Source organism: Colletes gigas, unplaced genomic scaffold, assembly GCF_013123115.1.
Source record: "Colletes gigas isolate AHSC1104 unplaced genomic scaffold, ASM1312311v1 Colletes_gigas_Sc00048, whole genome shotgun sequence".
NCBI lineage: Eukaryota > Metazoa > Arthropoda > Insecta > Hymenoptera > Colletidae > Colletes > Colletes gigas.
The window spans coordinates 35,302-55,952 of record NW_025106677.1 but is presented as its reverse complement, the minus strand read 5'-3'; the positions used below and the strand labels follow the sequence as shown (position 1 = coordinate 55,952).

Sequence of the window (20,651 nt, the reverse complement as noted above, 5' to 3'; positions counted from 1 at the left end):
TCCTGGAATTACACACTTAGGAGAAGGGATCAAAGGGGAGCTCACGACTATCCAAACATCCGTCTCCAATAAATTATTGGCTAATCTATGACCCGAAGTGAAGTCATTAAAAGAATCTCTAACCACTTTTAAACCTTAGAATTTGCGCGGACTCCACTTTGTCTCCCTTTCCTATTACATTCGTGTAATCTGATTTAAACCTCGCGCCCCCCAAAGCTTCTGCTACACGGCGCCAGGCGGCGACCGCAACACCCCTCAAGCCTCAAGCTAATTCGATGAATAGTTTCTCAATTGACCGCTATCCATGAGAAGAGGCCGCTAAAATCAGCTCCGAATTTTCAGGTCGGTATGGCAGTCAGATTCGATATATCTCGTCTGTGGTATTACGATTACCATTATTTTCTATGATGCTTATATAATTAAAAAAAAACATATTTTATTATGTTTTCAATTCAACTAATACGATAATATGTAGATGCACGGCTTTATGATTTACATTATATTGAATCGATTTATCGAATCGAAATTATTTCCCACAATTCCCACTCCATTGATACGATATAAGTTGTCATGCAATACCACGTGCTTTTATCTATCCATAACGTTTTGTAGTATTTTAGCTTCACCACAAGAACTGTGAATATTCTTGTAATAAACATAGATGTAAATATATACAGTAGAAATGAATATTATACCATGTATAACTTGGGTGAAGAAAGGTGTCGCGTCTAAGACTCCTGAAAAGGTTAATAATTGAAAATTATTCTTCAATATTTGATTTACATTTTCTGTGTTAATTAATCTAAATACAGTGAATTTTCCTACTTTAAAATATTTTTAAAGTAATTTACTTAAATGTATTGGTTCTAAATTTTTCTTGTTTTATTTTGAATATTTTAGATTGAATTAACACCACAGGAACTAGTACAGATTATAAAACAAACACAATCAGAATTACAGTAAGTGTACAATAATTTGTTATTATTTAGTAAAAGGTAATTTAATAATTATAAAACTAATTTTATTATTATAGAGATTCTGAAAGTGAGTTGGATGAAGAACAGGATGATAAATCTTCAAAATACAAAAACAAATCAAAATTTAAGTTTGATGCATCTCAAAATGACGAATATAACTTTGATAAATATGATGATGAATGTAGGGTACATAATATTATGTGTCTTAATAATAATGCTGTAAATTTTTCATATAATATTTTTATTTACATATATTTTGGTATATAGCGGGTGATATACATTGCAATATTAGTAATATTGCAACTTTTGGGAAAGATGGAAAAGATCCATTAGTGACAGGAGAAGATGATGATTCAGAGAAGGAAGATGATGGTATCAAAAGTGACGATAATTTGGTATTGATAGGACATGTTGAAGAAGATGCCAGTACATTGGAAATATTTGGTTTGTGTTTAAAGTACAATTTTTTTATAGAAGTAATTTAATTATTACCCGAATTTTGATTTTAATATCTGTAAAATTGAATTTTCAATTATTTTTAGTTTACAATGAAGCAGAAGATTCATTTTATTGCCATCATGATATATTACTACCATCGTTTCCATTATGTATAGAGTGGCTGAACTTTGATCCTGCAGATTCAAAACCAAGTAATTATAGTATAATGTATTCATTATATAGTAATAGAATTCAGAAATACAAACTTATTGTCTTATAGGTAATTTATGCGCAATTGGTAATATGACTCCCATAATAGAAGTATGGGATTTAGATTTAATAGATTGTTTAGAACCAGCTTATAAACTTGGTCGCAAACCAAGTAAAAAGAAGAATCAAAAACGTATTGGGCATAAAGATGCTGTGTTGGATTTGGCATGGAATGAAAATTACACGTTAGTATATTTTATAATTAAAACTTTGTATATTTAATTATAAAACATGATAATATAAGTATTATTTTTAGCCATGTACTTGCTAGTGGATCAGTTGACCAAACAGTTTTATTATGGGATTTAGAAAATGGTACACCTGTCAACAAATTGTCTTCTTTTGGCGAGAAAGTTCAGTCAATAAAATGGCATCCAACGGAAACTCATCAATTATTAACCGGATGCGCGGATAAGTACGCCCATTAATTTTTAATTAATAAATAATGTGCTTCAATTGTATTTTAAATATTCATGTATTTAATTGTTCTTCTAGAATAGTAAGACTGTTTGACTGCAGAGATGAAACAATTACAAATTCTTGGGAAGCATTAGGAGAAGTAGAGAGAGTTGTGTGGAATTATTTTGATACAAATTATTGTATAGTAAGTCTATTAATTATATTTAAGTTTGTAATTGTAAAGTTCATAGCATAAAAAAAATGCAAAAACTGTTATATATGTTACAGGTGAGTACAGATAATGGTTATATACAATATTTTGATATTAGACAAGATGAGCCAATTTGGAGTGTACAAGGCCACACGAACGAAGTTACAGGTAAATACGTGTAATATCTAAATATTATTAACGTTATATGCATACAAATTGCAAACAAATTTATTACATTATAATTTTAGGTTTGTCTTTTAGTTCATTTTGTTCTGGTCTTCTTGTTACCTCAGCAAATGATGGTGTCATAAAGGTGTGGGATACTATTAATCATACAGACCCATGTCTTGTATGGGAAAAGAAAACTAATCTTGGTGCTATACAATGTCTCGCATCAAATCCAGACGATCCATTTGTGTTCACTGTTGGTGGTGATAACAAATCACATAACCTTAAAGTTTTCAATTTTCTGAAAATAACAGAAGGTAAGTTTTGATATATCTACATAACTGACTGCGTACTTATTCAACTTGATGTTTCTTTAAATAGTACGCGAGAGATTTCAAAGCAGAAAAATATTAAAAAGAAACAATCCTGAAGAAATGATGGATGTAACTGAAAATGTGGAATAATGTAGAGAGACATAGTGCAGCACTTAACACAAAAAAAAGAAATAAGTAAACTGATAGGATCAAAATGATGAATTCTATAAAGACTGCAAATTGAAGTTATTCCTGTTTTATTTTTTACATGTATATTAATTGATATAAATAAAATAACAGAAATGAATATACTTGGAAGGTCAGACTAAAATTTGTAGTTCTTAAAACATTTAATTTATTCTTTATCCTTGTAATAATATAATGTTAATCCCAACAGTATTTCTCGAAAGTTTTACAATCTGTACAACATATTAATTCTTTTCTAATCATTTACAACACACACACACACACAAATCCAATTCAATTTCGTTTAACACATTTTTATGCTGTGAAGGCAATCTGTACAGATTTTTGATTTGTATTAATATAATATCATAAAAATATGCGAAATAATTAAATTATTTAAAAATTCATTAAAAATTATTTAAAATGTTTTAAACGATTCATCATTAAATATCTATTATGGTAAAAGATACAGGTTTCTAAGATCGTATATTGATAAAGAATGATTTTTAGAATAAATTGTCTTGAAACAATATTATGTTACAATTCAAAAATATATTTTTGACCTAACTCTTTTTTATTTTTTACAAGAGTAAAAATATATAAAACATAAGTTTAAAAGACATAAAACGTTGAAATTGGTTTCTTTCCGGTAGAAGTTTGACATTTGTTTTATAAATCATATAATTTTGATGACATTCATGAAAAACTATTCATGGAATAACAATTACAAGAATTTTACTTGAATTATAAATTTTTTTAACATTGCATGATTATGTAATTCATTGATGCTTTCATTACCTGAATAATGTAGTAGATATATATATAAATGGTTATAAAAGTATTATTTACTTTCATGTTTATGACATAGACTATTAATTTCAGTGTCAAATTACGATTTATATTTCAATCTAACTGACATACAAATATTTTACACAAATTTTAAAAGAATTGGTTGTATGGCATTTTGTAATTTTAAACACTTATGAAATAATCCTGTTACTTGTGGTCCTTGTAGTTATACTTTTTCAGTATAATAAAATTTCCTGCGATATAATTTAGCAATTCTATTTATTGCCTGATAACGTAAAATATGTAAAAATAAATATAAGAATTATAAATCACAGTTACAAGTGATTGGGCAGTTACTAACATGTGTCAGCTTAGTAGATTATACATTCTATTATAATACCAGTAATAGAAAGAAGTCCAGCTGTAACGATTAAAATTTCTTGATTTTACGAGTTTGCAAAGTAATATTTAGTAAATTAGCGGAATATTAATTACAATTGATGTAGCAAATTTTGATACTCTAGTGTCGTTAAAGTATTCAAAATAAAGAAGTATGAAAAATCCCTTATAATATATTTTAGCATAATAAAAATTATAATAAGCTATTAAAATTAACGAATTTTTTGTCCCAAAATTAAATATTTTCTAAACCTTATAAAACTGTCTATCACTTATTTCATTTCATTTTATGTTGCTCACTTTAATTGCGTAATCTATTGTATGTATAAACTAGAAATTCTTGCATCAGTGAAATGAATTACCATGAAAGAATAAAGTTTGTAGCAAATCAAATTTATAGATTTGGAATGGGATAAAGGTATATACGTACCAATGCCAGTTTCTTAATTCGCTGTCACAGTAATTATTAAATGAAATAGTTAAATAACTCATACATAAATGAGTTCACTAAAACATTTTAATTAACAATAATATTACAAGATGCTTTCTGGCAGTGGTGTTAATAGATTCAATGAAAGTCATATGGACATTGTTATGTCAACAATGGATATATCAAATTCATTTTTCAATGTTGGTGCATATAATGCATTTGTCACAGTCAATATTATATAAGTAAAATAAGTAATATCCGAAGTTGCACAAATAAAATTATCTAAAATATTCAATTAAATCTTAAACTTGTAATTTAGAATACTGTGAAACTATAGAATAAATAACAGTAAGTACAACTTCAGTTCATGCTTCTGGGTATGAAGTAGACCATTGTTATGAAACAGATAATTTTGATGTTAGTATGAAACAATAGTATGTCATATTTCTTATTTCATATTGAAGTCATAAAAGTTCAATGTTTCCACTGATAGCATAAAACGTCTGACCTCATTGAATGTTATATAACCTGCAACATATAGACAAAATAATTGTTTTTGTCCACAGAATGTACCATAGTCCATAGAGATTGACATACATTATATAATATATTAATTAGATTAATTCATACACATATGTGATATAGCGTATTGAGCTAAGCATCAGTTCCTATATCCAAACTTCTAGAGTCTTGATTAGAATCATGTTGACTTCCATTTTCAGAAGAAGCACTGCTAGATAAACCAGACTGATCTGAACTTTTTTTCACTTTGGGTTTATATTCCGTAATAACGACAGTAACATTATTTACTGTCACTTCATTGGTTTGAGCTGTACTGCGATCTATATTTTTGAGACGGGGTGGATGCCTATTTTTACGCCTTGGTTTGTCCAATTTATGGTCTTTCTCTTTACCACTACTAGCTGTACTACCTCCGCTTCCGCCTTCTTTTTTCCCTGGCTTTAATAGTGGTGCATACTGTTGCTGAGCAACCTACAAATAATGTAACTTTATTAGCAATATAATTATATTTATTAACTTTTACTTGACAATCGATGTCGAGTAATGCAGGTATGAAAAATTGGTTAGGGATTACAATGAATTACTAGAAAATTGTAACCTGTTGTGCCACAAGTTGGGGATTAATGCGGGGTTTCCGCGTGGAAGTTCCTTTACGGACGTCACACATGTGGCACTTAAATGCTTCTGCGGTATTCCTATATGTGCAGACACTGCAATCCCAATAATTTTCTTCCAAAACCTTCGCCTGACGTTTTCCACTTCCCGAATGGTTCATTGTTCATGAAAGTCAGTTGTAGAGCACTGTACTTTCTCAAAAGAGAGTTAGCCTTCCTATACGTGCTTTCAGCCTCATTAAAAATGATTTTATGAACACTGGTTACTTTATGACAATCAGATTGCTCCAAAAGAGCAAGAATAAAGATATGCAATAAAGGTAATCGACAATTGTCTAAGACAATATTCTGTGCATCAACTAAACAAGATACACAATTGTCTGACATATTCATCTTTGCTATATAAACCACCTATATTTTTTTGTTGTATCATTCTGATGTACATTTTTTAAATTGTATCTAAAACAAATAAACAGTAAAAATAATTAATACTTCTGTAGTGATTATTAAATAAGAAACTTCTTATCAAGAAATGCTTTGTAATACGTTAACAAGAAATGTTTTATAATACGTTTACAGGAATACTCAAGTAATAAATTAATTGCAAATAATAAACAATTGTATATTATTATTTGTTAACGTACATACGTAACAGAGGTGCGCGTGCGTGCACATATCGCGTATATTGTATTATTTAAAAAATATATCAATCCATCACAAATATTCTTAACTACATTGGTTTTTATTTAAAATGACGTAAAAAATTGTTCATTTTATGAACATACCGACTAAAAGTACCAATGTATGGAACTTTTCTTCTACCAAGGGTTATCTGTTTTTTTTGTATTATAAATTTTTATATTTTCACTTGAAAAGCTAGTATTTTTATTAAATATCCATGATAACGTATAACTTGAAAAAATTATATTAGGAAAGATTAAATAGATACTCTTTGTAATGCAAGGGTTCCAAACATTCTTTTCCTTAATGAAACAGATGGAATTCCTGACTTGCATATAAAAGTAGCATTATTGCACATATACGACGTTCTCCTTGACAGTATTATCTGTGTATTCTATACACATGCACTAAACACTCTGACACATTTGTAGTCAGGATATTTTTTTGGCCTTTCGTGTCATCGTAAAATGATTGCTTTACATATAAAAGCCAGTAAAAATCAACTAACTCGAAGATATTGACAAACAATCCACAGCGCTGTTCCTCTATCGGTCGAACAGCGGAATGTTGAATGCGGACCAAAATACTGATCGGTTTGGCAACATTGCATTTAACAGTACTGTATCCTTTAATAGACAGACCCTTCTTTGCTTGTTAAACGAATATATGTTTAATAATAATTAAAACATATTAACATGTTATAATTGATGTAACAAAGTGCTTGAATGAAACAGCAAGAAAAGGAGCTACAAATCATTGCAATTATTGGCGGAAAATAATTACAAAGTTATGTTTTATTAGAAATTTCAAATAAACTGTTTATATCGAAAAAAATGATCGCATGAAAAATATTTACTTGTTTTAAATTATTTTTACTAGAATTGTACGTAGAGTTTTACATATTTTTCAAATATTAATGTACCGATATAAAATAGTTCGCAAAATAGATGCCTCTGTTTAACTTTTGCACATTCCTGAAACTTTCTTTTGATGGAAGGTTTGAATTAAATCATACGGTAGATGTGACAGTACCGAACACTGTGGCTGATAATCTCAATTGCTAAGTGGGTGTTTTTTTCTTTTATTAAGTTCGATAAAAAGTACTACACATATGTAAATGTAATTACGTAGGAAAATAATAGTTTGTTATTTCAAATCAAACTAAGTGATATGGTATGTATCGTAACTATTTACAAAAATTGACATCTCTGAAACTAATTTTAAGGTTAACGAATATAAACAATTATCCAAGTTATTGTCACTTTCTCTACGTGGAAACATATTGTTACACCATAATTGTTTCTTTTGATCAAAATTCATTAGATGTATAATAAAGTACATTGAATGGCTTTTGAATATAGCTACGTACAATTTTATATCTTAGGACACATCAGATGGAATGGATAAATCATGGGATCATCCGTGGACTACAGAAGAAATGAGAAAGAAAAGAAGAGAATGGAGTTTGGCAGCTGATGCAGGACTTCTCAAGCAGCTTCAACAATTTTCTGAGGTATAGTTCATATTTGTTAGACACATTTTTTAAATAACTTATCAAAGATACAAATACAAGATTAATCCCTTTTTGTTTATATTTATTTTGATAGAATGTAGTATTGAGGGCAAACAAAACTGAGGAAGCATTAGATGCATTCACGAGTCAACTGAACGAAGCAGCAATACTTATAGATAATGTTACTAATACCTCCTTAGCTTTGGCTAATACCCAATTTATCGAGAGCCGTGTACAAGAAGATGATATAGAGATTGAAAAGAAGGTGGATACTTCAGTGCAGGTAATTAGAGGTTATAAAATATATAGTATTTTAAACTTCTAGATTAATATTCTATTAAAATGCTGATTTGTATATAGGAGTCTAAGAACAAAGATTTTGCAACTGCAGATTTAATAGCCAGTGTGAGTGAAAGTATAAAACAAGGCTTAAGTATAATGGATGAAAAGTATAAAAAAATGGAATTTGTTGATAGCGATAGCGAAGAAGAGGATGACGACAAAATAGAATTAAGGTAAATAAATTTGCTAAATCAGTTTTGACATAAAAGTAATTTTGTACATTCTTTTGTAATTAAATTTTAGTGTTGTACTGGGGTCAAATGATCCATACCAAGATCGACCTTTACCATATGTTATTGGCTCGGAAAAGTGGAAAAATTCACGTAAAATTGGGTTGGAAAGTAGTAGCAGCAGCGAATCGGAACAAGTGGACGAAGAAGAAGAAGACTCAGAAAGCGACGATGATAGGGCAGTACTTCAAGAGTATAATATCGTCACTGCTCCAAAAACAAATACAGTTGGATTGTCACCTTCTTTGGTTGGATCAGATTACAGTAAAATAAGTGACTTATCATATATGGACAATGAAAAACTAGATGTAATTAGTCAAAATAATGTACATTCTGCTTCCGAATCAATTACTCCTAATGATAATGCATCAAAGGTTTGTATATTTGTTTATATTTTTTCTTTTCCTTCATATTTTGTATTTCAATTTTATCAAATTTGTATTTCAATTCTACATTCATTTTTTAGGTACAATTAGCAAACAATTCGGCACCGAAGTTTGCTGAAGAATTAGCCAAGCGATTAGGTACAGTTCGTCAAGCTCAAAAGCCAGTCGTAGTAGATGACAAAAGCGAAGCATCGATAAATCGATTTAAAGGTATGTGAATGGAGTCAATAATTTTGTTCATTTGAACTTAACTACTGTTGTATATTTTAGATGATTTATTAATACCAGAAACAAATGAGAATATTTTAAATGATAAATCGAGAGGTATATACGGTGGAAATACCTTTTTGAATGACCAATCTTCAGAAAGTTTATGGAAAGACAAACCTGTTGCACCTTATAAAAATAATATCATACCTGCTAGTATGGACGTACCACCTCCGATCAGTGCAAATTGTAAGCTCTATTTTTATCTTAAATCCTTTATAATATGTTTCATTAGGCTGTAATTATACTGTATTTCCAGCTACAAAACCAAAATCTGAGATCGACGATCTCTTTGCCGATGCTGATTCCGAAGATTCTGATAATATTTTCTCATCAAAAAATACAGTGAAAACAATTGTGAAAAATAAACATACGAATAGCAATAATCGCCCAACGAATACAGGAAGTGTGCAGAAAAAATATTTAGAAACAATAGCATCAGTGGCTACAAGTACACCAGAAACTAATATAAATAATAATAATTTGTTCAGTGACGACGAAGATGACGGTGATCTTTTCGGTTTGTCCAAAAATTTACCGCCAAATAAGACAGTAAGATATCAGCTTAATTTACAAGTTTGTCAAATGTTTAAATGTTTCTACGAAATTGATGGTCATTAATTATTTTAGAAACCTAGCGGAGTATCGATACTTGGAGACATTTTAACATCAAATGTTGAGAATAAATTATCAAATAAAATATCACGAGCCGAGTCATCTGGATCTTCCGGTAGTGATATACCAGGGAATTACGAAAACAGCCAGGAACCTGCGCGCGATGTTTTACGAAATACTATTTCGAATAATAATAACATCAATGATCGAAACTCTATCGTGATTGCAAGGAATAACACGGAAAATTTAACCGCTAACAATGAAAGTAGTTCCAGCAGCGGAATATTGATCCAACCACCGGGTATTAATAACACAGGAGGTTCGAGCTTAGAGTAAGTTTTAACGTTGTTATTATCTTTAAATATTAAACTGCGCACAATTTCTTTATTGAGAAAACTGAGACCTTTTTTTTGTTATAGTACAAATAATATCACTTACGTTGAAATTAAATTGAATATTTAGTTTTACATTTATGAAGCGACGGTGAAAATTAACGTCGTCTTTATTTTACCCGCATACGAGATCGAGTACGCGTGCCAAATACTTAAAGAGTCATTGAATTGATGATCCAAACATTAGTCATCCTCCATTGCGTTGTAGTGATTGTGTGGAGTAGATGCGCGAGTTCCAAGGCGAGCTTCTTCAGTTTAAGAGTATCTCATCTCGTGACGGTATCTAACACGCGTACACTTTATCATCGGTTTTTTTCTAATTACGTTTCCATTAATTATTCAATACCAAGTAAGCGTGGCACAGTTTCAGTTTCTAATCAATATTTATTTAACTTTACATTGCCCGATTTAAAATATTTTTTTTATGCACAAATTGGTCCCCCACAACATTCTGGAAAAGGTTTGCTATAATCCGTTTCGCGGTAGCCAATTTCTTTTCCTTCAGCACATGCGTAGTCTGCACATCTAGAATGATTAATCGTGTTTTCTGATTATGATTCAACGTGGTATCCAATTGATGGTTGCTAGTTTAATAATCACTAATGATTTATTAACATTACTCGATCGATACATATCGGTATTAAACCTTCAAATATTTGGTTACTTCGAAGATCAGACATGATATATGAAACGTAACGCAGAGTGTACACGCGATGTTTAACAAGTAAATATTGCATTAAAATACTTGAATCATATTACTTACGGAAGCCCGGTCATAGATCCATCCGAGTGACACTCATATTCAGTGCAGTTTATGTAGTGCGTCCCCACACTAAGATTCTGACCATGGAAATTGTTGCAAGTTCCTATACGCATACAAATTACATTACAGGGTATTTCATAAAATATGGACATAATTTGAGGTATGCCCGCAGTATACGAAAATAATAAAGAAGTTCATGTAACAATTTTTATTATTTAATGCATAGAAGTAAGGATTTATTACAAATAGTCGAGGTGATAGCACATATCTATAATAAGTTATACTAACTCAGTTTGACGCATGAATGATTAAAACACTAGAAACGACCGTGATTCAGAAACGGGGTCAGATAAACAGAACAATACTTCATATAAACTTTCTTCGTCATGTTTTTCTGCTCTAAATTCATCTCTGAAGTTATGTCTGTTTTTATGAAACGTTCTTTACATACAAATATACAGGGTGTTCGGCCACCACTGGGAAAAATTTTAATGGGAGATTCTAGAGGCCAAAATAAGACGAAAATCAAGAATACTAATTTGTTGATTGAGGCTTTGTTAAAAAATTATTAACGTTTAAAGTTCTGCCCGTACTGAATTTTTTTCTAGAAAGTGGGTAGGATTTCGGAGGTATGTGTATTCATAAAAAATGATAGCAATTGACCCCTGTAACTAAATATAATATTTTTAGTGTGATTTGAAATTTTTTAATTTCGTCTAAAAATTTCAGTACCTACTTGAATTTTTTTCTCAAAAGTGGGTAGGATTTCAGGGGTATTTTTATCATCGCCTGCTCATAACACTGCTTTATTAAATTTTGACAAGCTCCAATAAAGAGACCTGTGTTCCTTGACTTACAGTCAATGGCGTCAAATTATACACTTAGATGGACAGAAGATGTATTGAACACACTTTAAGACGAGTTAAAAAATTTTTATTTTATAGCCCGGAAACGATTGATTTGTGGGGACATTTTCATTAACACTAAACGCATCCAAACAATGTTTCATATAACGTTGGTAAACGAAATTTTATTTTTGGAAACTTGTAGATAAAAAAATTGAATTTTCATGTACAAGGTGTTCGGCCATCCCTAAGAAAAATTTTAATGGGAGATTCTAGAGGCCAAAATAAGACGAAAATCAAGAATATCAATTTGTTGATGGAGGCTTCGTTAAAAAGTGATTAACATTTAAAGTTCCGCCCGTACTGAATTTTTTGCTCGAAAATGCGCAAGATTTTGGAGGTATGCCTATTCACCAAAAATGATTGTAATTGAACTCCGCAACCGAAAATAATTTTTCCAGAACAACTTCAAAATTTTTTTTTTGTCTAAAAATTTAGGCACCCAATTAGATTTTCGGTAAGGAATTTTTTTCTCCAAAATGCGTAGGATTTCAGGGATATGTATAATGACCAAAAATGATTGTAATTGAGCCCCGCAACCAAAAATAATTTTTTCAGAATAATTTGAAAATGTTTAATAATTTTTTAATGAAGCCTCAGTCAAGAAATTGATATTTTTGATTTTCGCTTTATTTTGGCCTCTAGAATCTCCCATTAAAATTTTTCCCAGGGATGGCCGAACACTTTGTATGTGATAGTTCAATTTTTTTAGCTACGAGTTTCCAAAAATAAAATTTCGTTTACCAACGTTATATGAAACATTGTTTGGATGCGTTTAGTGATAATGAAAATGGCCCCACAAATCAATCGTTTCCGGGCTATAAAGTAAAAATTTTTTAACTCATCGTAAAGTGTGTTCAATACATCTTCTGTCCATCTAAGTGTATAATTTGACGCCATTGACTGTAAGTCAAGGAACACAGGTCTCTTTATTGGAGCTTGTCAAAATTTAATAAAGCAGTGTTTTGAACAGGCGATGATAAAAATAAAAGAACGAACAGGATTAAAGTAATGAAATGTATTTGTAATTTATCAAAGTCGAGTAAACAACAATATGGACAGACAAGTAACTGATAAATTATAAATACTACACGCATGCAAAGCGAGTTATAAAAATAATATCCTGTATTTTTAAATTGCTTATTGACGTTATGAATCACTCGAACGGGAAAAAACTTACCTTGTGCCCCCAAGAATAAATACATTGTTATAAAAAGCGGAAATAAGACGATGCTCTTCATATTCATGGTTTAGCTCGTACGGTTCGTGCTCTTTAACGATCGGAAGTCTACTGATGTACTACTATTTAGATTTCGATTTTACATTTTATATATATGTTTCTCCTTCTCTGTAATAGTTTTTGTGCGATTGCGTGTCTCTCTACCTATCCTTAACATCGCTCATTATCAGAGTTAATATTTTCGAAGTATTACGCATATATTTACATGACCTTACAGTGTTTCCTCGAACCAAACATTCAAAACATTCTCAGATTATTTTAATTCTTTCCTTAAACAAGCATTTCCTCGTAATCTTCGAGCATGGTTTCAGTTTCAAAGTAAATTTAAAATTCAAAGCAGCTCCACGTTTCTCGTAAATTCCACAAGGTAAAGAATTAAAAATAAAAATAAAAATTGATTTCGATGATTATGAAAGTTAATCATTTTCAATGTTTCCTTAAATTTCGTATTGGTATATTGTACTTGGTCCATTTTCATAATTAATAACACAATTAATGGGGCGTTTAATGAAGTTAAGTTTCTTTCTTTTCTGATATATTACAGAAATTTATGACTTTCTGAGCACTTTAATACGTGCGGTGAAGTCTTTAAAAAATCGTTTCTATCCGAGTTGATAAAAAAAAGAAAATTAACGCTAGATAGGTGGAGAATTTTTGGTAAATTTTTTCCCCTTACTTAAAGGAGTTTCAATTTTATAGGAATTAATTACTCTTCTATGAATTTGAATCATTCTAGGGAGGGGGTAAGTAATCAAAATTTTGAGATTGTAAAATGGGGACCATCCTAGTGTTTATAGGCGTCCAGGTTTCGGTCATATTAAAAAACCGTGTTCCGGACTACATTTCGGATACCTGAAATTTCGTGAATCGCAATATTCTTATTTCGACCCAATCTGACCCGATCAAATGGAATTTATTTTATCGAGCGAAACAGACTTTGAATTCTAAACAAAAATACACGTTTTCGATAAAAGTCTACTATACAATTTTGCTTAATTCCTTTAAGAAATATACTACTAAATAATTGATTTTTAAAAATAAATTTTCATTAATTTTATTATTATGATAATATACCTTTATTTCTTAATTACATACAGGGTGTTCGGCCACCCCTGGAAACAATTTTACCGGGAGATTCTAGAGGCCAAAATAAAACGAAAATCAAGAATATCAATTTCTTGACTGAGGCTTCGTTAAAAAGTTTTTAAAAAATTAATTTAAAAAATTTCAAATCATTTTGAAAAAAATATTTTTGGCTGCAGGGGTCAATTACAATCAGTTTTGGTATTAGACATACCCTCGAAATCCTACCCACTTTCGAGAAAAAAATTCGAGAAGGTGTGAAATTTTTCGACAAAATTAAAAAATTTCAAATCGTTCTGGAAAAAGTATTTTGGGTTGCAGGGGTAAATTACAATAATTTTTGGTTAATAAACCTACCCCCGAAATCCTACCCATTTTCAAGAAAAAAATTCAGTACGGGCGGAACTTTAAACGTTAATAACTCTTTAACCAAACCTCCATCAACAAATTAGTATTCTTAATTTTTGTCTTATTTTGGCCTGTAAAATCTTTCATTAAAATTTTTCCCAGGGGTGGCCGAACACCCTGTATATTTAAGAATCTTGAAGCATTCTATAAATATTTAATTCCTACACTCCTATATAAAATGCATAATATTTTCTAGGACACCCTAGTATCTCGTGTTTTCCTGTTGTTTTCAGTGATGATTTCCAGCCTCAGATGACATCGACTCGCTTAAAATCCGAGGAGATCTACCGCGAAAGAATCACCAGCGACAGCCTTTTTACGCCGCGTACTCGTAATCCTGTTAACGCCACGAACACTAATTCGTTCAGCACTCAACTGCAGGAGGAACAGAACGAGGACATCGCGTCTATACGACAGGACGATGTGTTCGAGAACGAGGATCTGTTTGGTCCACCGCCGTTGCCCAAGGCCGACTCGAAAGCAGTGAAATCGAAGGTGCAGTCGCTGTTCGATGATTCCGATTCCGGAGACGAGCTATTCTATATCTCGACAACCAGTTCCGGGTCCAGGTCTCAAAAGAGCAGCGATTTCTTGACGAACATCTCCCAACATCCCGATAAATCCAAGTTCGCGCAACGAAGGGGCCTCTTTGACGAGAACATCGATATATTCGGCAGCAAAGACTCGCCCGACGTCGATATCTTTGGTATAGCGTCGAAACCGGCGAGGCAAGAAACCGATTTCCCCGGTCGGATATTTCCAGACAACTCGGAGGAAGGTCTTTTCGCGGGCAATAGTCGATACACGACGCCTAATAATAATAACGTGGAAAAACGTCAAGGCGCTACGTCGAAAAAGAACAGCTTGTTTGACGACAGCGAGGATATCGACGATGGTGATTTATTCGCCGCGAAACCAATTAAACACGAGGTTAACACCCAATCTCGCGTATTCAACAACGACGATAAGAGAGACTTATTCTCGGTCAAGAACATGGCCGATACAAAGCAAACAAACATCGAACAATCGACAGGGATAACTGCAACGGGGACAGAGACGGTCGTACAAGATACGTTCACTCGAAAAACGGAGAGAAAAGATACCGATAACTTATCGAGTAATAGTTTGTTCTCCACTACTATTGGTTCGCATGGATTGGTTTTCGAAGATGACGATTACGATGATTTGTTCAGCAGTAAGAGTGTAACCGCAGACGAAAGGAAAAAGAGTGAAGAGTTGATGTCGAAGATCAAAGATCCGATAGTCGAAGAAATATCTGTCGAGGATACCGAGACGTTGAACGATTCTAAAATTTTAGCGGACAATCAAGAACCGAGTATGGTTTCAGATGTTGTTTCGAGCAACGTGGAGCCACGTAGCGAGAAGGTTACGCTTCAAGTAACATCCGACGAGCTTGGCGCTACGGAGAATATTGAGTCAAAGAAGAGCCCTCCGAAGTCGTTGAATATTCAGATAACTACTTCGTCGTCGCCGCCGTCCGAGGAAAACAGTTTGGCAGCGCGACGAACGGTTTCCGGTAAAATACAAAATTTGATGGGAAAAATGGGCGATTTGAAAATACTCTCGCCCATGGATACGCCACCATTGTGGAGAAGAAGCGAGGAAAAAACAGACGAAGAAGATAGCGTGGCAGATAGAGATAGCGACGATGGCGGATGTATTAGCACGCAAGGTCATAGTTCGCCTCCAAGCGTATCTGGTAGTGTATACAATTTGCATTAAATGTTGCTTAGTATTTATACTTCCTTTTGTACAGGGTGCTTACACACAAGCATCGCGTAAAATTGAAGATACCAAGAAAACGTGGGTCTTTGCTTTGTCATTTTTTATGTAGAATCTGGCAGATCTATTCTGTATAACTCGTTACTTTTAGTATCAATAATGGCGTCGAGTATTATAAACAAATATGGTAGTCACTTTGTTTTCTTTCATTGCAGCTTAGCATCTGAAGGGGGTCATTCAGATGAAAATTAACTACTAATTTCAAGACAAAATTTTTAAAATAAATTCCATTATGTGAACAAATCTTTTTGCATAATTTAAAAGAAATGTGAAAGAAACTGTCGGATCGTCAAATTTATTTCTTTATTTCTTCACAATGTACAGAAGATACAACGAAACATTCAGTTTTAAAATTTCTCACTTTCATGAAAGTTATTTTGATTTTAAGATAAACTATTTGTACTAGAATTTGTACGTTGATACAAGATACGCGAATGAGTACAGAAAAATCCTTTTATTGTTTGACTGACTTACGCAACGATAGCGTATATAAATAATATTAAATGATCTCCTACTACTTTTGTGATAAGTAAAAGAGGCGATGGTAAAATTTTTAGACTAAACAAGATAGTGCAAAAAACAATAATAATAATGTTTGCAATTTATTGCAAAATAATAAAATGAAAAGGACATCAAACTTACATATGTAATTACAATTGTATTTTTTGTTTTGTTTCAAAATTTGTATTGCTTTCATCTTCATTATGCTAAACCAAAAATGTAGCCTACTGTTTAAAGAAACAAAGTGACTTAAAAATATCTTCGAAAAACTGGTGAAAATATTTGTTAATTACATATGTATTTTACTGGCGCAACTACCTTGAAGTATGTTTTGGAACAAAAAATAATTGTTGCTTACTTTTAAGTTTCAAGTTTTCAGTTCTACTTTAAGGCCATTGAAATTGATGGTAACGTTAGTAAAGTATAGAAATATTAAATATTTTTCCACTATATAAGCTAAAATGGCGAAGTAAAGTTTCCTTGATATTTGTTACTCGATTTAACTACTTTACTTATTAAGTTTACTACTTAATATAATAATTCAGTGTTCGCGTATTTTGTGCGCTGATCAAGTAAGTGGATATTCGTAGTATTCCAATAGTAAGCTTTATTTTTCTGACGAAAAATCATCCACGATTTTGTGATTCAATATATAATAATGACAATGAGGTGTACTTGATAATTTACATGCACGAAATTGTAAATACTGTTATCTGATCATCTTACAAAAATCAATGATCTCGTTCATCGCAATGCTTCATCTGTGTACATGATTTGACAATCGGCTGATGACACGATACATAAATACATCATTTATATTCGTATTATTGTTCAAATAGTGTAAATATATGAATATTTTCTTATTCGAATAATAATATTTAAATAGTCGCAGCTCTATTAATTAGTAATTTCTACATGTGGTACTCGTGTAGAAACACCCTGTACAATGTCACGACGATAATGTTACATTTGATTAAAACAAACATGCTTTTTCGTAGAAGACAGTACCACTCAGAAGCAGTCCTTGCAGTCAACAGTTTCAGGTGAAAGCAACGTAGAAAGTGCCATTAGCTTCGACGAGCCTGCTCAAGTGGAAACATTGTCTACTGCCGCTTCAAAAGTAATTATTAAGATTAGTAAACGTAGAAAAGAGATTGTTCTTTTATTTGCAATTTATGTGCTATTTTCCAGACTCGAGTTAGAATACAAGTAAAACGTCGACCTCAGAGTAGGCATGCACGAAAATCTGCTCTCAGACAAAGTGGAATTGATTTTGATACTGTAGACGCCTCGGGAAACAATTCTCAAGACGAAAGTCATAGTAACCAATCATCGACTAGTCTTAATAAAGAGTCATTCAGTTCTTTATACGTTAATACTTCGCATAACGTTGCTGCAAACTCTGATCGTCTAATCTCATCAGCTAATGATAATGTTCACCGACTAGCCGAACCTAATATTTCTTTAATCGCGGACGACAAATCTGATCTTGGTAGCATAAGTAAGGAAAGCTCGATGAGTGCTAACAAGAACACTTTGCTATCTCCATCGACCGATGAAGAGGATTTGTTCGATGTGCCACCTGATCTACCCGAAGATCCGCAAAAAGAAGACACTTTGTTTGGTAGAGCTCCTATCCTTTCGCCAGTGGACAGAGTTCTTTCCGAAAAGGCGCCCACTAATTTTAAACCATTAAAGGATACACATATTAAAAGAATACACAATAGAGATACAGCTTCAGAAAAAGATGATATTCTGTTGGATAAAACTAGCCAGCTTAACACATTGTCTGAATCTAAGAAATATTCTGATATTAATACTACGGATCCATGTGAAAAAGACTCTAAATTTGATAATGTTGACTATAAAGATGGATCGAAAGAAGTGGTAGATCCATTGCGAGATAGTAACCATGATCCACTGAAAGATCCGAGTCAGCTTTTTGCTTTCGTCACGAAAACACCATCACCGGAAAAGGGTAAAAATTTATTATTTTCAGAGGATGATAGCCTTTTCTCTAGTAGCGTAAAAAGACCACCCGAAGAACAGATTGTCAAGAAACCAATGTTGGATTTGTTTGCTGACGATACAGAAGGTGATTTGTTTTCAGCATCTGTGTCGAAACCTGTAAAGAAACCTTTGAAAGATACGAAAATTAGCCTTTTCGAAGACGATGGTCAAGACGATGAAGATGATAATTTATTCGGCCTCGTAAAGAAATCGTCGGTGAAAACTGAATCTGAAAAGAAACAATCTGCACAGCAGCCCAAGAAGAAAATAAGTTTGTTTGATGACAGTGATGACATCAATTTGTTTTCTGAACAGTTTCAGCAATCGCAAATATTAGATTCTGCAAGTGTTCAAGAGCAATCGAACAGAAATGATTTTTTCTCTAGTATTACTGAACCTGTGAAGACTTCGCATATTACAGATATTTTTGCTGACCAGTCTAGCGGAGAAGACGATATCTTTGCTACGAAATCTATTCCGAGGAAAACTGTCACGTCGAAATCTTTATTTCTGTCTGACGACGACAACGACGATAGTAATATTTTCGGAAAAAAATCTACTGCGAGTGAACCACGAGCGAGGTCAATGGAAACACGCTCGACCGTAAAAAAGTCGGTCACAAGGGATTTAAAGAAAACGGTTGAAAAGATTGGCGAAGATCCTTTAAGTATTTTACAAGATGATTAAGTGTATAACTTTCTAACGCGTGTTAAAAAAAATCGTATATTTTATTTATACTAGCCCTTTAATATTCACTTGTCTCAAATTGATTTTACATGGTAATGTATTAATATTAAATATGTACAACTTTAAATTATATACTTATCGGAGAAAACAATTGAAAGGCTGGTATAAGATATTGTGTATAAATTATAAAAGAAAAACGATGTGCGTTTCAAATTTGGGCACTGTGCAAAGATAATGGATGGGAATTTAATTATATACAATATGTTTGTTTTTATTTATTTTTTACATGAAGAAAATTGCAAAATACATTATGATTTGTAAAATATATGAACAAAGATATTTTATAATATTTTTTCACGTTTAATCACTCAAATAGATATGCTAAGGAATGAACTCATATTAAACAAGTTTTTATTAAATATCGACAACAACGAACAATAGAATGTTACACGGATAAGATAGTAATAAATGCAGCTTGATTTATTGCCACCCAACTTGGTCCAACTATTTTACGTAATTAATATGCAGGCAGTGCTTTACAAGCATGGTAGATGTTATATATTTTCTGTATTTATATGTAGTTCATTCTCTATAAATATTTGTTTTGTTCATAATATATGCCATTCCATGATGTACTGTATTGTATATATTGTATCTCTTTACGAAGCATGTATTAGTACAAATAAATTGGTAGAATAAATATTATCCATATTAACTGTGCAATTTGAATTTCATTATACATATAAATTATTAATCAAGTTTTATTTCTGATAATAATAATTATGTATTATGCAACTTAATTATTGTCAGTTGCTGTGCATAGGTAGGAACTACAACGACTTTGAAACATATTTTTTAGAAGAACAATTATTGTTCACTTAATTACCTTTTATGCTTGTAAAGAAATTAAGGCACCGAAGTTACATTATTATTTATGTTAGATACAGATCTAGGTAATTTCAAATTTATATGTTATCAATTTAATCAAGAAAATAATACCGTAAAAATATGTTTAACTTAATTCGGTTTATATTATTTTTAAATATTTAAAATATTAGAATTCATTTAATAAATGAAAGTTGCATTTATCCGATGAAAAAATATGCAT

The 20,651-nt window shown here is 31.7% G+C and overlaps 4 protein-coding genes across 9 annotated transcripts; 2 read left to right on the top strand and 2 right to left on the bottom strand.

Moving 5' to 3' along the window:
• Positions 1-468: 468 nt before the first annotated feature.
• LOC122403280 (periodic tryptophan protein 1 homolog) lies at positions 469-3,095 on the top strand. Its single transcript, XM_043406714.1, has 11 exons — positions 469-745; positions 901-959; positions 1,034-1,158; positions 1,245-1,421; positions 1,520-1,627; positions 1,696-1,870; positions 1,942-2,100; positions 2,181-2,289; positions 2,373-2,463; positions 2,544-2,780; positions 2,845-3,095. Exons 1-11 carry the CDS (start codon positions 683-685, stop codon positions 2,925-2,927), a joined length of 1,386 nt encoding a protein of 461 aa, XP_043262649.1. The 5' UTR covers positions 469-682; the 3' UTR covers positions 2,928-3,095.
• Positions 3,096-3,851: 756 nt separating this feature from the next.
• On the bottom strand, positions 3,852-6,940 carry LOC122403265 (RING1 and YY1-binding protein). Of its 5 annotated transcripts, XR_006259606.1 has the most exons (5): positions 6,667-6,940; positions 5,702-6,176; positions 5,179-5,574; positions 4,582-5,109; positions 3,852-4,173 (listed from the first exon to the last, which is right to left on the bottom strand). XR_006259606.1 is itself a non-coding variant. In XM_043406689.1 (4 exons), exons 2-3 carry the CDS (start codon positions 5,876-5,878, stop codon positions 5,236-5,238), a joined length of 516 nt encoding a protein of 171 aa, XP_043262624.1. In that variant the 5' UTR covers positions 5,879-6,176; positions 6,667-6,940; the 3' UTR covers positions 3,852-5,109; positions 5,212-5,235. The 5 variants fall into 5 exon arrangements, 2 of the variants coding, with proteins under 2 accessions (XP_043262624.1, XP_043262623.1); XR_006259605.1 differs by having other exon boundaries at positions 3,852-5,109; positions 6,503-6,940; XR_006259604.1 differs by having other exon boundaries at positions 3,852-5,109.
• A 414-nt stretch (positions 6,941-7,354) lies between these two features.
• On the top strand, positions 7,355-20,206 carry LOC122403289 (WASH complex subunit 2). Of its 2 annotated transcripts, none has more exons than XM_043406729.1 (12): positions 7,355-7,571; positions 7,783-7,911; positions 8,006-8,194; positions 8,272-8,426; positions 8,497-8,857; positions 8,950-9,079; positions 9,140-9,325; positions 9,396-9,688; positions 9,767-10,083; positions 14,776-16,262; positions 17,845-17,966; positions 18,038-20,206. In XM_043406729.1, exons 1-12 carry the CDS (start codon positions 7,569-7,571, stop codon positions 19,541-19,543), a joined length of 4,878 nt encoding a protein of 1,625 aa, XP_043262664.1. In that variant the 5' UTR covers positions 7,355-7,568; the 3' UTR covers positions 19,544-20,206. The 2 variants fall into 2 exon arrangements, with proteins under 2 accessions (XP_043262664.1, XP_043262665.1); XM_043406730.1 differs by having other exon boundaries at positions 14,776-16,266; positions 17,831-17,966.
• LOC122403290 lies at positions 10,508-13,147 on the bottom strand. Its single transcript, XM_043406732.1, has 3 exons — positions 12,992-13,147; positions 10,907-11,009; positions 10,508-10,668 (listed from the first exon to the last, which is right to left on the bottom strand). Exons 1-3 carry the CDS (start codon positions 13,056-13,058, stop codon positions 10,566-10,568), a joined length of 273 nt encoding a protein of 90 aa, XP_043262667.1. The 5' UTR covers positions 13,059-13,147; the 3' UTR covers positions 10,508-10,565.
• Positions 20,207-20,651: the final 445 nt, after the last annotated feature.